Raw genomic sequence first — 16,259 nt, forward strand, 5'->3', positions numbered from 1 at the left:
GGATCCCATCCGGCCCCATAGACTTGTGAGTATCCAGATGACGTAGCAGGTCGTTGACCGCTTCCTCTTGGATTATGGGGGGTTCATCCTGCTCGCCATCCCTGTTTTCCAGCTCAGGGCGCCGAGTACCCTGAGGGTAACTAGTCTGATTGCTAAAGACTGAGGCAAAGAAGGCATTAAGTACCTCAGCCTTTTCCTCATCCTCGGTGACAATGTTCCCCCCCGCATCCAATAAAGGATGGAGATTCTCCCTGGCTCTCTTCTTGTCATTAATTTATTTGTAAAAACTTTTTTTGTTGTCTTTAACGACAGCGGCCAGGTTGCGTTCTAGCTGGGCTTTTGCCTTTCTCATTTCCTCTCTGCACGACCTAACGAGATCCCTGTACTCTTCTTGAGTCGCCTGCCCCTTCTTCCACAAGCGATAAACTCTCCTTTTTTTCCTGAGTCCCAGCAAAAGCTCCCCGTTCAGCCAGGCCGGTCGTCTTCTCCGCCCGTTCTTCTTGCGGCGTACAGGGACAGCCTGCTCCTGCGCCTTTAAGACTTCCTTCTTGAAGATCGTCCAGCCTTCCTGGACCCCTTTGCCCTTCAGGATGATCTCCCATGGGACTCTCTCAACCAGCATCCTGAACCGGCCAAAGTCCGCCCTCCGGAAGTCCATGGTTGCGGTTTTGCTGCCCCCCCGCCCCCCCTTACTTCACCAAGAATCGAGAATGCTACCATTTCATGGTTGCTAAGCCCAAGACGGCCTCCGACCACCACATCCCCCACCAGTCCTTCTCTGTAAACATATACAAGCACCAACAGCAGAATATATAAAACATGATATGGACTCTGGGGGAAAAAAACCACCACTAGAGCTAACTCAGGATGAAGTTAGTATCCTCATTTATCATTCCACTGCAGCAACAAAAAAACCCCAACAAACTCAAGAACTGAAGAAGACTTAAAAGAGAAGATAAATACACAGGAGAAAGATGGAAAGAGCTGTTACATTATCTTCCTCTCTCTTTCCTCTTTACAAGCACAGCAAACTTCTGCAGCTTATTAGGGCACACGGTCACCCAACCATGACCTTCACGTGCCAAACTGGGGTACTTAGAGACAAAAGATGTGACAAAACCAAAATACTATTTGATTAGATCACGTATTTCTGAAAGTGCCCTGCAATCAGTGACAGCATCTCTCACCATCCTCCCTTTGCTTTTAAAAGCGAGTCTAATTCAAGCCACAAGCACCCTGAGCATTTGATGAGTTACTGCAGTAAACAAACACTTGCTTCTTTTGCCAGACTGCAGTACACTGAAGAGCAGGAACAATCACGTCTCTGCACAAGTCCAGAGGTCTGACCGTCAAGTAAAGGCTCCTTTCCACTATGGGCAAACCCAGTTTATTTCAGGAGAGGTGTAGACAATTATTTCATCTCTCAATTCTTACTCTAACTAGGGTACTATCTCCATAAACAGCTACACCCCACTGAGAATTTCCTGGCCTGCACACAATATTCAGTAATCATACTTCACAATCTCATTATACTGGAAATTACAGGAAAGAAAATATTTATCTACACTGACTCTGAGCACACTTGCAACTGCTCCACTGCCAGGGGATCTGAAAGGAGTAGTTTCTTCACAACTGTTTTCTGTGCTAACAATAGAATAAAAAGTAGCAAACATCAAAACAAAACACTGTACAGAAGTCCAGCTATAACACTTTTTACCTGCACCATGATTCAAAACTTAGCTGGATGGAAGAAGCTTATTTCATAATAATATGAAAATATTATGGCAGCTTCAAGAACAAAGTTCTGGGTTTTTCTAAGAGAGATAATAGGAAAAGAAACTTTTTAGCCTATTACAAACTATTTTCACTTCCAGATCTTGATTCGATCTTTTCATATCTCTTTTATATATCTTCTGCGTTGAGCATGAGGACTAAAACTACTGGAAAACTGCCAGAAGCTTCTAAGTTCAAGAGCTAGAAATTCAAGGCTAGAATAACTGGTGTAAAAACAGTGTGCGAGTGGACAGATTCTTGAGAAATAAAAGTGCAACAACTATGCAAATACTAGCAAAGTGGCTTGCTAATATCCATCCGTGGAAGTAGACAGACTTACATAATTCAGGCATAACCATACAATAACTGCAGGAGATTCACAAAAGAGTGCAAGGAATTCTAACTGGAAAAAACAACAATCTTGACCAGTACCCTATAAAGCACCTTTGCACCCCTAATGATCAAGACAAATACATTGAGTATAAACATGCTTTTCTTACCTCATAAGGCAGCTTATCAAAATATCCGTTAGTCGGCCATTCCCTGAGGGTAACAATGCTGAACTGTTTATTAAGGGTGTCCATTCCACAGCCATACTTTTCTTCATCTTCATCTTCATCAATATCGTTCATATCAATCATGGAAGTTTTCAGTGAAAGCACAGGTCTCTCTTTCACACCGTGTAGTACTACTGCATCCAATTCAGTGTAATAGTCCAGAAGAGAGCTGTTCACTTCCAGTCGGATTAAGTTTGTGGGAAAGTTTACCTGTTTGATACAAGGTGTGAATTGCCGAGCCTGAGGACCATTCACCTTTGCAGGTGCCTCGGACCAAAGGATTTCCCATCTGTGAAAGAAAAATTGCACACGCAGACAGTATAGGGATTAAAATCAAAGTTACTAAAGCAATTCCTGAACACAGTAAGAGCGCTTCTCTGTCAGAAGTATTTAACAAGTGAGAAACATGGTTGAAAAGCCAATGAAAATTATGTTTTCCCTAGATGGAAAATATCCTAAGGATGAATTTAACAGGGCACACTAATTCATGACCTTAGCATATTTTCTCTGCATGGCTAACCAACAAAACAAGCTGTATACTGATAGTCACGCACTTGTGTCAGAGTACTATTATTCACGCATAAGTTGTTCTAACATCTCACAGGTAAGGTAATCGTAACAAGTGGATTACAGATGTCTTCACAAGTATGCAGGGAACAGTCTTGCCACGTAACCCAAATATACACTCAGCTGACCTCTCTTATTTCGCACAAAAGGTTTTCACAAAAAAACCCAAAAGCCACAGCTTAGACTCTTTAACATCAAACCTGTTCAAATTGCAGCATCGCAAATTATTAAAAAAATAATCTAAACTTTACTTTGTTTATCTGTCTAGGCAAGCAAACTATTCCTTTAAAAAGTAATTCACTATCAAATTACCAAAGAAAATAGAATCTTCAAGTCATTTTTGAAAAGGTCCTTTGCAAAAAAAATTAGCTTTTCCAAAACTGCTAAACTGAAAAGTTTTTCTCCTCTTTGGTCCAATGACAGAAGGAGGTTCAGGGCATACACAGAACTTCCATACATACATCCTTACTTTCACACACAGACCTCAAATCTCCTCCAGTAAATGACAGTGAAACCTGCTGCCAATTAAGTAATCTGGAGAATCAAGTCTTATATTCATTAGGTCTTCAGTGCTCCCAAACTTGCCAAAAGGCCTGAAAACAGAAATATGCTCTTTATATCTGCATGGATATAATCCAGTGCATGGATTTTAGAGGTCCTTCAGTCACGGATGCCCATCTTTTCCTCTATCAAGTCTAGTTAATTCCTAAAGAAGGAAGCCTTCAGCAGCCATTGTTGCTACTCCCTTTGACAGTACGTTTACAGCGATCTCTGTGTCCCGTGGGCATAACCCAGACGCTTCCACATCTACTCCATCTCTTTCCGATCACCCTAGCCCAGCTTCAAGGATTTCTCTCAGGCTACTTGTCCTACCACATGGGTCTCAGAAACGCTGTATCTGCTCCCTAGTACCTCAGCATCTCAGCTTTCCCTGTCAGATACCACTACTCTGAACTTACAAGTATTGCTCAACACTTATGTACTGCAGAACACATGGGGGGGGGATTAATTAAAAAAAATAATCAAACATGCTTTATTTTCCAGAACCAAATGCTTAAGCTTTGTCCATCATGACAGAAAGTAAAACGTATGTAAGGACTTTCATTAAAACATAGCACACGGTATAAATAAGGCTTAGAAGCTTGGTATTTGCTACTATTTCAAGGATAGGAAAATTAATCCGTATCAGCTGAAACTTCCATTTCACAATGGACGTTTTCAGGTACGCACAGATAAACTTTCCTATCCTACATCATGCCGCTGTCCACAAATACCTTACAGTAGAATGGGAGGCCTGCAGAAGTCTTCTGTTAAAGGAAAAAAAAAAAAGTCATGAACTAAAAACAAACATGCAGGACTGGTGAATATATGGCACATCAAAAGCACCAGCGTAGAAGAGTGGACAACTCTACCCTAAGGTTAACAGTTTTTATAAGAGAGACTTATTACTAAGAGACGATTTCATTCATTTAGGAAATGAATGTCAACTCATGGCAAAAAGTAACAGATGTAGTCCCACTGTCACGCCCTCTCACACAGGTCAATTCCCTAAGCAAATACTTAATGTTGGCAATGCACAGGACCTTTCTTGAACACATCCCGATCACCATCTGACATTTTGCTCAGACACTTTCATAAACCCACTCAAACTATCCTTAGGGAAACTCAAGGCTATTTTTGCCACTAATTTAGCACACGCTGGACCATCAACTTTTAACAGAATGTGTCTCAGTTATTGACTTCTCCTTTGGTGCCCTGGAGAGAGGATTATCTAGCAGTAGCAGAGCTCTGGAAAAAAAATAATGCATCTGGAGGCCTAGGTTCATCAAATTGCAGAGCAATAACCTCCTTCAGCAAGCAGTGTCTCTAGTTTCCAGTCTTTGTAACACACTAGAGAAAAGGAAAGACACATAGCATGACTTTACAATCTTGTGAAACTCCACATTACATACCAAGTGCTGATGGACAACAAGACCGGTGACTGTTTTCCACTGTCCTTGTCATACTGTTTTCTTTTCATCAACAGCCCACCAATCTAACTTTAAAGGAGTTAGCTGTTGGTTTAACTGGAAAACCTCAAGTCTATCAGGTTGATTTGATGATGTTCTCTGCCTTGGTGGCATGGCACACAAGACCAGGCCAGAGTCTGGCTGAGTCAGGGTTGGTAAATTCTTCCTGAGGGTACGCATGCTCTTAATACACCCATTACTGCAGTTGGAAGTGGACTCTTCATCTAGGATCAGCACTTTGACACTTAAACAGGCTACATGTAATCTGAATGGGAGTGAAGAAATGGATCAAAAAAGTCTAAATTTCCAAGAGGCTTCAGTAAGAACTGCATTTCTTCTGTTCTGGAGCATTTTTTGTTACGGTCATTCATTTCAAAATCCTTCAGAAGAAAGGCATTTTGACAGTCAGTCCTGGTTTGAGGGTGCGTACCAAAATCAGCTTCCCTAATAAGGTTGCCTGCATTTGTTCCAAGCTTAAGATGCTCAATAAACTATTTAACCCAAAACAAAGAGAAACTGAATCCCAACAAATTCCTGTAAAGAAGTCAAAGGAATTTTCCTCCCTCTCCACCCCCACTTTGAGTTAATTAGGTAGCTCTCAAAAAAATCAAGGAGAATCAAATGCCTGAAGGTAGGACATTGTTTGTCCTCAAGTCTTGCAGATATACAGTAACAGCTGATCAAAGATATTGCAATGAGAGTGCTTTGATAAGAAGGTTTCACCAGCAATGTGCTAGAAAGCCTCAGTCTTTACATTGCCATGCAAAGCCTGAATGAGAGGCAGTAACATCTGTATTATTTTCTCTACTGACTGAAGAAAATGAGGACTTCAAGTGAAGTTTTTCCATTCAGCTTTAATGGACTCAGTTTTCCCATTAGATTTCTTCCTACCTCATGAAGATAGCCAGGAATTCATTCTGTTCAAATTTCTGATGCTAAAGACTCCATACACCTATGTGGTAAAAAAAAAAAAAAAGAAATTCCCATTCTCCTTCCCTCACCATGAAGGAAAATACAGTCTAATGATTTTTAGGCTGAGAAACATACTTGCAAGGTTTGTGTCAAATGAGAGCACATGTTTAATGCTTGCTTAATTTTTTGTTGACCTAATGCTGTTGGAAAGCTTTTTAATGGCTAAGATGATGCCTGAGTAGACCTGGTTACTTCTGAAGAAAATATATAAGAAGAAAGATTCTTTGGAAAAGTGGCTCCTAGGAAAAGTAATCAGATTTCTCTTCAGTGAGACAAGATTAAACTTTGCATGCAGTCTGCTGAGATTTCTTGCATTGTAAAATTCAGATTGGTGTAGAAAGTGAATAAAGCACTATGTGCGATTCAAGCACAAAAAAATAAATGCCCTGTCCCAAGAAAGTTACAGCTGTGTTAAAAGCCAAAAAGCCAAAGAAGGGAAAGTTTCAGATAGACCAACAAGGAGAACATAAGGTAACTCAGAGAATAATATGACCACACCTTTGCTGAAATTGCAACTTCTGCAACAATTATAATCATGATATGTGACTATAATACATCCCACCTGCTCTTACCCAAGCAAGTGCTCTGTAAATAATCTGCAGGCTACCTATAAGAAAACGTCTCCTGCCTGCTAACATGCCAGGGATGCTTCAGCACACTAGGTTCAATAAAACCTGGGAAGTGCACCCCTGGCCACAGCTATGAGTTCATAAATAGAAAAGGCAGGGAAGACTGATCACGAGAACAATTTTAGAACCGTTCAGATCAAGGTGATAAGCAGAGTTCACAGCAGTCTAATTACTATGGGGGAATATGCAGCAGATTTTCATTTCTACTTTGAGAGTTCAATTCTGAAATACCAGAGAGAGCAGACAGGACTCCAAGAATGCTCAGGGCATTTAACATAGCAAAAGAAATTTCAAATAACTGCCCTGTCCACATGAGCTTTTTATGGGTTTCTCAAAAATGACTGTGTCCCATGAACCCAGAACTCATTCTTCTATGACAGTCTTCCGGACAAGAAAAAGCTGTTTCCCTGAAGATGTCAAAACAAGTTATAAGTAAGGATGCAAATGGCTAGAACTTAAGTTGTGTGTTACACATAGGTGAGATACAGCCCTGAAGGCCCCTTATCACACTCTAATGTGTTGACGGTATCAGCAGTGTTTTGGGTGCCTTCATCTGAGATTCACAGGGAACAAAAGGTAGAGCGAAAGAACCATCTGAATGCCACTCTCTACAAGCAAGAGACTCAGGATATTTTACATTCAGTACACTGGTTTCACTCCCTTTATCAGAAGGGGGGATTCTTTTTTCATCAAACATTTTGATCCCTATCCTGGCTGCCAGCAAACAAATCTGCAACATTCCCACCTGGACTAGCATTGTATTGCCTAAAAACAATGAACTTCCTAATGGAAGGAGAGGGAGCCTTTTACTTTGTCCACCTTCCTTAGCCTGCTCCTCTGGTTGTAGCAGCTTCTGCCTCTACAGGCTTCAAGACCTTCAGAAAGAGAAAGGAACCTCGCATACAGCAAACACAGCTAAGCTAGGAAGTACTGAGCCACGCTGTTCATCTACAAATCAAACTTGGAATTTTGCTCAAACGAGCATCTAGCAAAATTCTAAACGACATGAAATAAATTAAATTAAATAGAAATAAATGGCGGGAACACACAAGGCAGAATGGAACTGCTTCCAGCAAGTCAAATGATCATGGTATCTCACCTGTGAGAAACAACCTAATCAGTGTTACACTTTATCTGTGGAAAACAAGAAAAAAATAATCACAAAACAATCTCCAATCTACTAAAGGAGCAATCATCACATAGCAGTAAGGACACATGCTATGAAACATGACCCCAAGCACTGCCACACATCCCAGACCAGTTAGGAATCTCTGGTTTTGAGCTTTTATAAGAGCATATGAATATGTGGTGTCACTATAACGTACATGAAATAAGAGAAACTGTCAAATTAAGTTAAAAAAAGACCACGACAGAAGAAGAACAGGGACGAATTTTTTCTTTTATATGCCAAATTTAAAAAGCAAAGCTATTTTTGTAAAAGAATAAAGTTGAAAAACTTCTGACAAAATTATTTCTGCCTTGAAAGCTCCCATTTAAACACACACAAACTCTTCCTGTCTGACAGCAGCTAACTATTGGGAGCATCAAAATGTTTCAAAAGGGCTGACACCGAAGAAGTCATTAGGGAATCGCCAAGAGTAAGCCTTCTGGGTAAATGAGAAGGAGAAAGAAACAGGAAAGAAAACGTTTTCCTCACCACAGAACCTAGCTATATCTTAGCTATCAATCTAACACACTATGAGAAACAAAGAAAATTCTCTTGGTTGGGTTCAGCTCATGCCACTGTCAGGTGCAGTGTCCCCATCACGCCTGTGTGGAGCTCTGCCTCTTCCACCGGCCGAAGAGGGACTCATCATTGTCACCAAACCCTAAGTACACACAATGTGCACAACAGTACAAGAATCTCAAGGCTACACTAGTATAATAATCATAGCACAACACAATACAAAAAAGGGAGGGATTTCTTCACCACATAAAAACTGAGACTATATGCTACAATATTCCCTTAATCTCAGATTATTAATTTTTGCTTGGATTTTCTGCACTCGTAATTCATGTTAGAAATCTGTACATGGATTCTAACATACGTTAGTATAGTTTAAGAAATTACCAAACAATTCTTACCAGTCAAGCTGTGAGTGGCACTAGTGAAAAGCACAAAAAGTCTCCATGTGTAAAGACAGCAGTTTCTCTGATATTTATGATTTTTAAAAATTGTTTTATGCAGAGGAGAGTGATGTAACATCTTCTGTGTTTAAAGCAGCAAAAGATATGAGAGGACAGAGACTCCTCAAATTGCTGGAAGTTTTTTAATGAAAAAACTTCAAATTAACTGTCGTGTTTTAAGCATTAGAATTATTCAGGAACATTTACATTCCATTCTGAAAAATACATGCTTATTCCCATTCCGTGAAGAGCTGATCCCACCTCTAAAAAGACTCTGCATAAAGCTGATCTGAGTATCATACAAAGCTGTAATTGATAGCAGTATTCAATGCACCAGCAAGAGAGGAACATGACCAAAGACCTTTTTCTGAACACCAGCATAAGTCATTCTTTCATGCAACTGAAGCACAAATTGAGCAACAGAGCAACACATTGGCCAACTATGTGGTCTATAGCCATTTTTCTACAAGAATATATGAAGTCCTCTTGAGCAAGGACTGCGGTACACCGAGTCCTTACAGAGACTCTTGTAGGTTAGAAGCTTCTGCACACAGCAAAGTCTTGGATGAGCTGATGTTTTAAATACTAAACAAAGAGAAAAAAAGATTACTCAGCTGGACTAGTATAATCCATTAAGCATAACATTTAAACAAGTCTCAGCAGACTTTTTCCTCTCAACAGTTTTGACTCCACCATTAATTTAGCCTTCTTTTTATATCAAAGTAAGAACTGGTGAAAAGCAACCTTTCTAATGACCTGCCGTTTCTACACTGGTGTTTAGAAAGAAACAGATCCAGAGTCAGCAGATAAAACAAAGCAGCACTTTAAGGTTTTTAGTTAATAAGGTGATTTAAAATTAAGTATCAAAATAGTCAGAAAAGGAAAACAAGGTTCTAAGTAGCCTTCGAGTAACTGGGACGTGGCCTTTTAACTGAAGAAAACAGTACGGCAATGCTTCAAGTTCAAAACATCAGTTAAACACAGAATCATCTGAGATTATCAGCAGCACTCCACCTTATTATCACTATTATTTATTCAAAAAATAATTCTTAGTTGACATCTCAGAGAATTTTTGGAAGTGAAAACAAGGGACCAAGAACTGAAGCAGAAAAGAGACCACATTCTTGCAACTCTTCATATTCCCCTCATAAAGGTGAGCAAATGAATGGAGAAAAAATACTGCATACCTCATGTGGAGAAAGGGTTCCTTAATCTTCCCTTCAAGACACCATGCACAAGACACGTTTGTCTCTTTCAGAAGAAAGGAGGAGACAAACCAAATGTGCAGCTCTGAACAGACAAGTCCTGCTGAGGAAAGCTAAGCCAAAAGAAAAAGAAAAAGTCCCTCTAACATTTCTCTAGCATCAAGACTGGCAAGTACTGAAGATGCAGCACAGACAACTGGTTCTGAGGCTCCCTGAGACAACCTTCCTCTAACCAAAAATGTTGTTAACCTAAGTAGGCAGAACAGAAGATACTCCTGCCTACAAATTAAGAAGTAGGATCCTACAGAAACTTAATCCTTTTTTATGAGGAAGGGAAAGTCTGAGCTCTCACTCTGACCACACCCCAAGAGGAGTCATAAAGCACATCCTAAAAAGTTTTATATTAGTATTTTCACTTCCATCTTCTTTTAGCTCTCTGAACAATTTTCTGGGTTTTTTTTTTAGTGCACCTTACTAAATAGCTCCTTCAGTTAACATTTCTTGAGCTTTCCTTCGACACTTCTTGGTCTTTACACAAAACTAAAAGTGTACTGCTTTAAGAAGCAAAACCTAAACAGACATTTTTATAACACAGCATTAGCTTAATACTCAGAATTATATCCTTGTATTGCCCTGCAGCACACTATCTTACTATTACTCTAATGCAATATTATCAAGTTACAGAAATAATCTCTACATAAATCTGTGCTACATCATAAAATAGTCAAATCTACATCATAAAATAAAAAAGTAAAATGAAAGTTCACAGAGTAATTGGCCAAAAGTCAATTCACATTAGGTTCTAAATTCAAGAGTCTTAAAAGCTGCCTTCACCACACACCATCCTATAAATAAGTTCTGTATTACAGTGCCAAACGCACTCCTACATCTGAAGTTAGGTGGCCTATTATTATTAGTTTGACCTATCACTGTTCCTTGAATTTGGATGTTTACTTTAGAGCTATACAGTATATACTCATTAGAGAGCTGTAAAACAAACAACTGCACTAAACAACAGTAGATGATAGAATCACACAAAATATATTAATTGGGAATTTTGAATACATAACATGACACCTGATTTTCTAGGGGTTTTGAATAAACATCAATGGCCTAGTATTAGGAAGCATGGGATACTAAGTTAGACCTAAAAGTATGCTTTTTAGCTGTACCTGTAAAAGGCAAGTCAGGGAAAAAAACACCCAGCATCCAAGCTAACACTGCTTATTCCACCAAAGTGCACATTTTAAAGGAATACAGTATTTGTTGGCATATTATTTTCTACAGGACACATTTTGTTTTGTTAAGTCTTTCTTCTATCAGTTCTCCTTTCCTTTATGGCTTTGGTATCATTTCATCTCTTTTTGATGTATACAGAATACTTTGATTGTGTATACCGATAGCTTTTCCCAATGTTTTTCCCCACTATGTGCTTTTACCCGTTCTCTTTCTCCTTCCATTTCTATTTCCTCACCTCCTTGCTAAGAGCTTCACACCTCATACACAGTGTTCTTCTTTATTATCTTACCACTCCCCAAGTCCCCATCTTCCTGGCCCCCCAACTGGAATTTCATCAGGAGTTCCTACTATGAGGAAAACCAACAGGATCAAATCAGCTTCTTTTAGTCTATGAAGCAAGCATAAAAGTGAAGTGCAGCTCACACCCTTTGACCAAACCAAAAGTAAAGATCAGACAAATGGCATCACCTTTCATCCAACTGTTCCGTGCTTCTGTTTTTGGCCTCATTTCCATATGAACTGTTATAGTGCCTGATTGTACTATACGTACAACCTAAAGCATGCAGAGAGAAGAATTTATGGCTACTCGAAGCAGGACAATACAGCAACCATGAATCCTTGGCCTCTTCTACACAATTTGCTTTTCTTACTGGAGAAAGAGAACTGCCATTTCAAAAGTGATTTTTCTACATACATAACAATTACTGCTCATAAAAATTCCAACACAAAAACTATCATTACACAAATCAAATCCGATATTAGGATCTGCATTAATTCCTACAAAAAAATCCACATCTCTTAAGTTGCTACAAAAACACGTCACCACAGTTTTAAAAACATGCAGAAATAAAGAAAATGTTAGTGAGTCAGATACAAAACAGAGAAATACTAGGAAGTAAATATGCTAAACAGCATTATTTGTAGCATTTAACATCTTACAGGAAAGCATGAAGGAGAAAAAAAAAAATTACCTTACTTCAGCTGGTGGATTTTGTGAGTAAGGATTTGCAGAGCATGCCAAAATCCTGACTACAGCTCCAGGATGATACGTTTCCAGAATGTGCACTGCGGTGGGATAAACTGGTTCCTCAAAAGCGAGTTCCACGTAGTCCTGGCTACAGAAGGTGGGTGGCGTCCTCTTGAACGGCAGCCGAGCGCTAGGGCAACGATCCCACCAGGTCCCATAAGTTCGAAAGACAGCAGTCTGAGTAAAGTCACCAGAACTAGGGTACACGTTTGGAATACCTGCTAAATTCCACATGGTATACGACATGCTGTTTTCACTACCGTAGTGAGAGCTGAAATCCAACACTTCTTTGGCATACTGAACTATTTCAACATTGATAGGTAAGGCTCGGGTGTTTGATTCAATAGCCCTCCGGCTGTTCATTTCTCCTCTCGTCGCTGTCCTAGCTCGGCGCCGAAGGCACATATAGTAAAACATGCTCAGAACTGTTAACATGGGAAACACTGGTGACATCTAGATATGACTTAGGAAGATGCAAAAGGTCAGGAGTCCTTTATAAGGTGCACGAACTGCTTGTGGTGTTTTGGAAAAGAGCTGATAAAACAGAATGAATAAACATAGTGAGCAGATAAAACATTCTTTGAATAAACATAGTGAGCAGATAAAACATTCTTAGAAAGCAAACTGTACTCTTTCAAATATCCTCTTAAACAAAGTACTGCTGCTAAGACATTAATAAACTATTACATTTTATTTTAAGTCCATTATTTAGTTGGAGGCTACTAAGTGTGGCTTCCCATTTACTGTGTTTAAAAAAAGAGAAGACTAATGAAGAAACATCAGCCAAAACTAGCCCTTGAGCAACAAACAGACTAATGGTTAAATTAAGCATTATTTTCAGGGATTTAAGAGAAAAAAGTCTTGCACTGACTTATGGAAATTAAATCAAGTATGAAATGAAATCCGGCCCTTGCAGTAAACAACTGTAGAAGAGTATCTGAAGGTACAGCTAAAATTATTCGTAGTATAGTTTTGAAATACTTAAACTAAAACTGACTTTTAAACAAAGTACTCAGGTACCTAGTCAGGCTGCAGCAGTATACAGCTCAACAAAACCTAAGTTACTTCACTGCTTATATTTTGCAGTAAGACTGCTCCCAGACTCAAATTAGTTCATTCAAAGCTAGCTCAAGTATATCTATATTATACTATAATATGGAGAGTAAATACACCCTTCAAAGACAGCTCATATAGAAAGTTGGACAGCTACTCCAGCGGATTGTTTCCTCTAATTTGTTCCCATAATTTGTGGATGGTTTTAAGAGTGAATAGAGCGAGCTTTGGGCAGTTAATCTAAACCAAAAACTTAACCCACTGCTTCCTATATCAGAGCACTAGCCTGAAACACTCACAAAAATACCGTCTTTACCCTTTGAAGTTGTCCATGACAGCATTCACCGACGATACAAGGGTCACCAGCCTCCTGAAGGATGCTCAGAATTCATTAACGGCATCATCTTCCTTTAAGCCAAGCAACAGAGTAAGTCTTCAAAAGAGTCCTGGCATCAGAAGCAGAGGTCCCCATAGAAAGCATTTTAATTCTGATAAGAGAAAATATTTCCCTTTATGTAACAATTCAGTTAAACACAAAATGTATTAGATCTGCATACTGCCAGGCCACCTAAAAAATCAACAGAAAACATACTAATAATTAAGGATGTTGATGTGTTTTCCACAGCCTACACCAAATCACAAGTAAAACAAACAAACAAGCAGGTTTAACAATTAGAAAAAGTCAAATTAAAGGTAAGTCTCTTTACTATAGTTTCCTATTTACAACGGTGAAGAAATATTTATAGCTGAATGTTGTCTTCAGGACACAGAAGAGCTACATCATATTCCCTAATAAAGATCCTCTTACATATGCTTGTCCCATATTTAGCAGCCGCTCCATACCTGTGTGATGTAAACTGTTAGATTTACCAGCACACAGCAGAACGTGGAACGTGTTCTCTGCTTTCTGCTAGCAGCACACAACACACTCGGGCAATAACACAGCACTCCAGAATTCACATCCTCCAGTACCACAAACTGTTTCTCACAAACCGGCCTTCCGATTAACTTGTTCATCAGCTTTACTAGGAGAGAATAAGGAGTAATGCCCGTAACCTGTCAGAGGCCAAAACAGGGATGACTAAGCATGTTTCAAAATAGAATAAATGTTTCTTCAACAGCCTGTACTGGAGTTGCCGGTTAGTTTATCACAGGACACATACTGTGGTAATCACTGAACCAGCAGAGGCGACTCTTCTATGGCAGAAGACGCATCAAACAACAACTAACACGATGCCTCACACTGCCTGGCAGACAAACCACACATTTAATGTTTGCAATGGGTACAAATGAGACCATACAATAGAGAGATTTTGGAGGCATAAGCTTAAAGTAGGGTAAATAATTAAACAGATGAAGACGAATCAAAGTGACTTGTGTATGCCTCTACATAAATCCACCGTGCATATTTCCTGGGTGAATTGCTTGTTTCCCATACTCACAAAATGCACATAGATGTACAAACAGCTCTCTCTCGCTTGAACGTTGCCAACAAGAAGGCGCTTGTGGTAACAGATAAGGACATGCTGCACTATTTGACCCTCTTACTCGTGACCGCGAGAAGGTTTACTAACGAAGTGTTCACTTCTCACTTTCTTGCCTCTTCTATTATTAGCTTTTTGTTTAGTTCCTGTCCTTCGTTCAGTTTCACATGTTGACATAGCTGTCAACAACACGAATTACTCCTGACATACGGTGCAGGAGGGAATGCATACGACGATATGCTGGATCCACTTCAAGCTCTCCTGGAATGCCAAAACCCAAAAATTTCACATTTCCCCCAAACATCCTGTTGAACCACCTTTTAGAAAAGGCACTGCAGAAAAAAGCAGCAAAACCCCCAATCTCTCCTCCTTAAAAAAAACACCCCAAAACCCCAAAAAACCAACTCCAAACTGAAAATTATTTTATCTTTTCAGTGTGGAGCTGCTGTAAGATCTAAGTGAAGATTACAAATACATTCTCCATCTGGATTTTTTTTCTTAAAAAGAAAAATCTATTTACAGAATATGCCAACAGACATTAAACGTCAACAAACTTACTGCTGTCAAGCCCTGGAATCATGTGTAGACCAGCATACACACCAGCTTCTAACTCAGAACTTCACTGATTAACATGGTTTGAAGGCTGCTCCATGGAAATGATGGCTTTACAGAGCTCAATTTTAAGAATCATTCAGCTGGGGTACTTCAGGATCAGGTGCGAATCACTTATCTCACATATGCATCCTACACAGCTTCACATCTGCACTGCAAACTCCAGGCTGCCTCTGGCCACAGCCCGGAGCTCTTACAGCACTGTTGTAAAACCCAGCTGTGCTCCCTACCAGCTTGTCAAAGAGCAGCACAACCACCAGCTGGTTCAGAGCTGTACATCAACTAGCTGGCCAGTTTAAGTCAGGTCTAACAGAACAGATAATGGAAAATCTGCAGTGTAATAATTTGGGTCATTCCCCCTCTACCAACTTGATGATTTTCATAAAACCTGTAAAAATTTGATAACCTTGATGCTGACGCCACTTTGTCAATTTTGGCTGACATTGGTCAACAGGCTCAAAAGTAAGTAGGAAGAAACAGGGAAGAGCATACAGCTTTCATAAAAATGTATTAGTCTAAACAATACAAGTGGAGGTAAATTACTTCTAAAGAGTTAAAAGCAATATAGAATCGTATAGAATCATAGAACTGTTTGGGTTGGAAGGGACCTCTAAAGGTCATCTAGTCCAACCCCCCTGCCGTGGGCAGGGACATCTTTCTTACACTAGATCAGGTTGCTCAGAGCCCCGTCCAACCTGGCCTTGAATCTTTCCAGGGATGGGGCATCCACCACCTCTCTGGGCAACCTGGGCCAGTGTTTCACCACCCTCAGCGTAAACAATTTCTTCCTTAGATCTAGTCTCAATCTACCCCCCTTTAGTTTAAAGCCATTCCCCCTTGTCCTGTCGCAACAGGCCCTGCTAAAAAGTCTGCTGCCATCTTTTTTATAAGCCCCCTTTAAGTACTGATAGGCTGCAATAAGGTCTCCCTGAAGCCTTCTCTTCTCTAGGCTGAACAACCCCAACTCTCTCAGCCTTTCTTCATAGGAGAGGTGTTCCATCCCCC

General features: G+C 39.8%; 1 protein-coding gene across 2 annotated transcripts in view; it reads right to left on the minus strand.

Moving 5' to 3' along the window:
* FBXL4 (F-box and leucine-rich repeat protein 4) overlaps positions 1-13,622 on the minus strand; it is a 62,968-nt gene extending 49,346 nt beyond the window's left edge. The window contains exons 1-3 of one of the 2 annotated variants that reach the window (XM_009320145.1): positions 13,475-13,622; positions 12,055-12,639; positions 2,274-2,540 (exon numbers count right to left, since the gene is read on the minus strand). In XM_009320145.1, the coding sequence (XP_009318420.1) occupies positions 2,274-2,540; positions 12,055-12,558 (771 nt within the window). In that variant the 5' untranslated portion in view covers positions 12,559-12,639; positions 13,475-13,622. Of the gene's footprint in view, positions 1-2,273; positions 2,620-12,049; positions 12,640-13,474 lie in introns of both variants that reach the window. The other variant, XM_009320143.1, reaches the window with a different exon arrangement.
* Positions 13,623-16,259: the final 2,637 nt, after the last annotated feature.

Source organism: Pygoscelis adeliae, unplaced genomic scaffold, assembly GCF_000699105.1.
Source record: "Pygoscelis adeliae isolate BGI_AS28 unplaced genomic scaffold, ASM69910v1 Scaffold41, whole genome shotgun sequence".
Classification (NCBI taxonomy): domain Eukaryota; kingdom Metazoa; phylum Chordata; class Aves; order Sphenisciformes; family Spheniscidae; genus Pygoscelis; species Pygoscelis adeliae.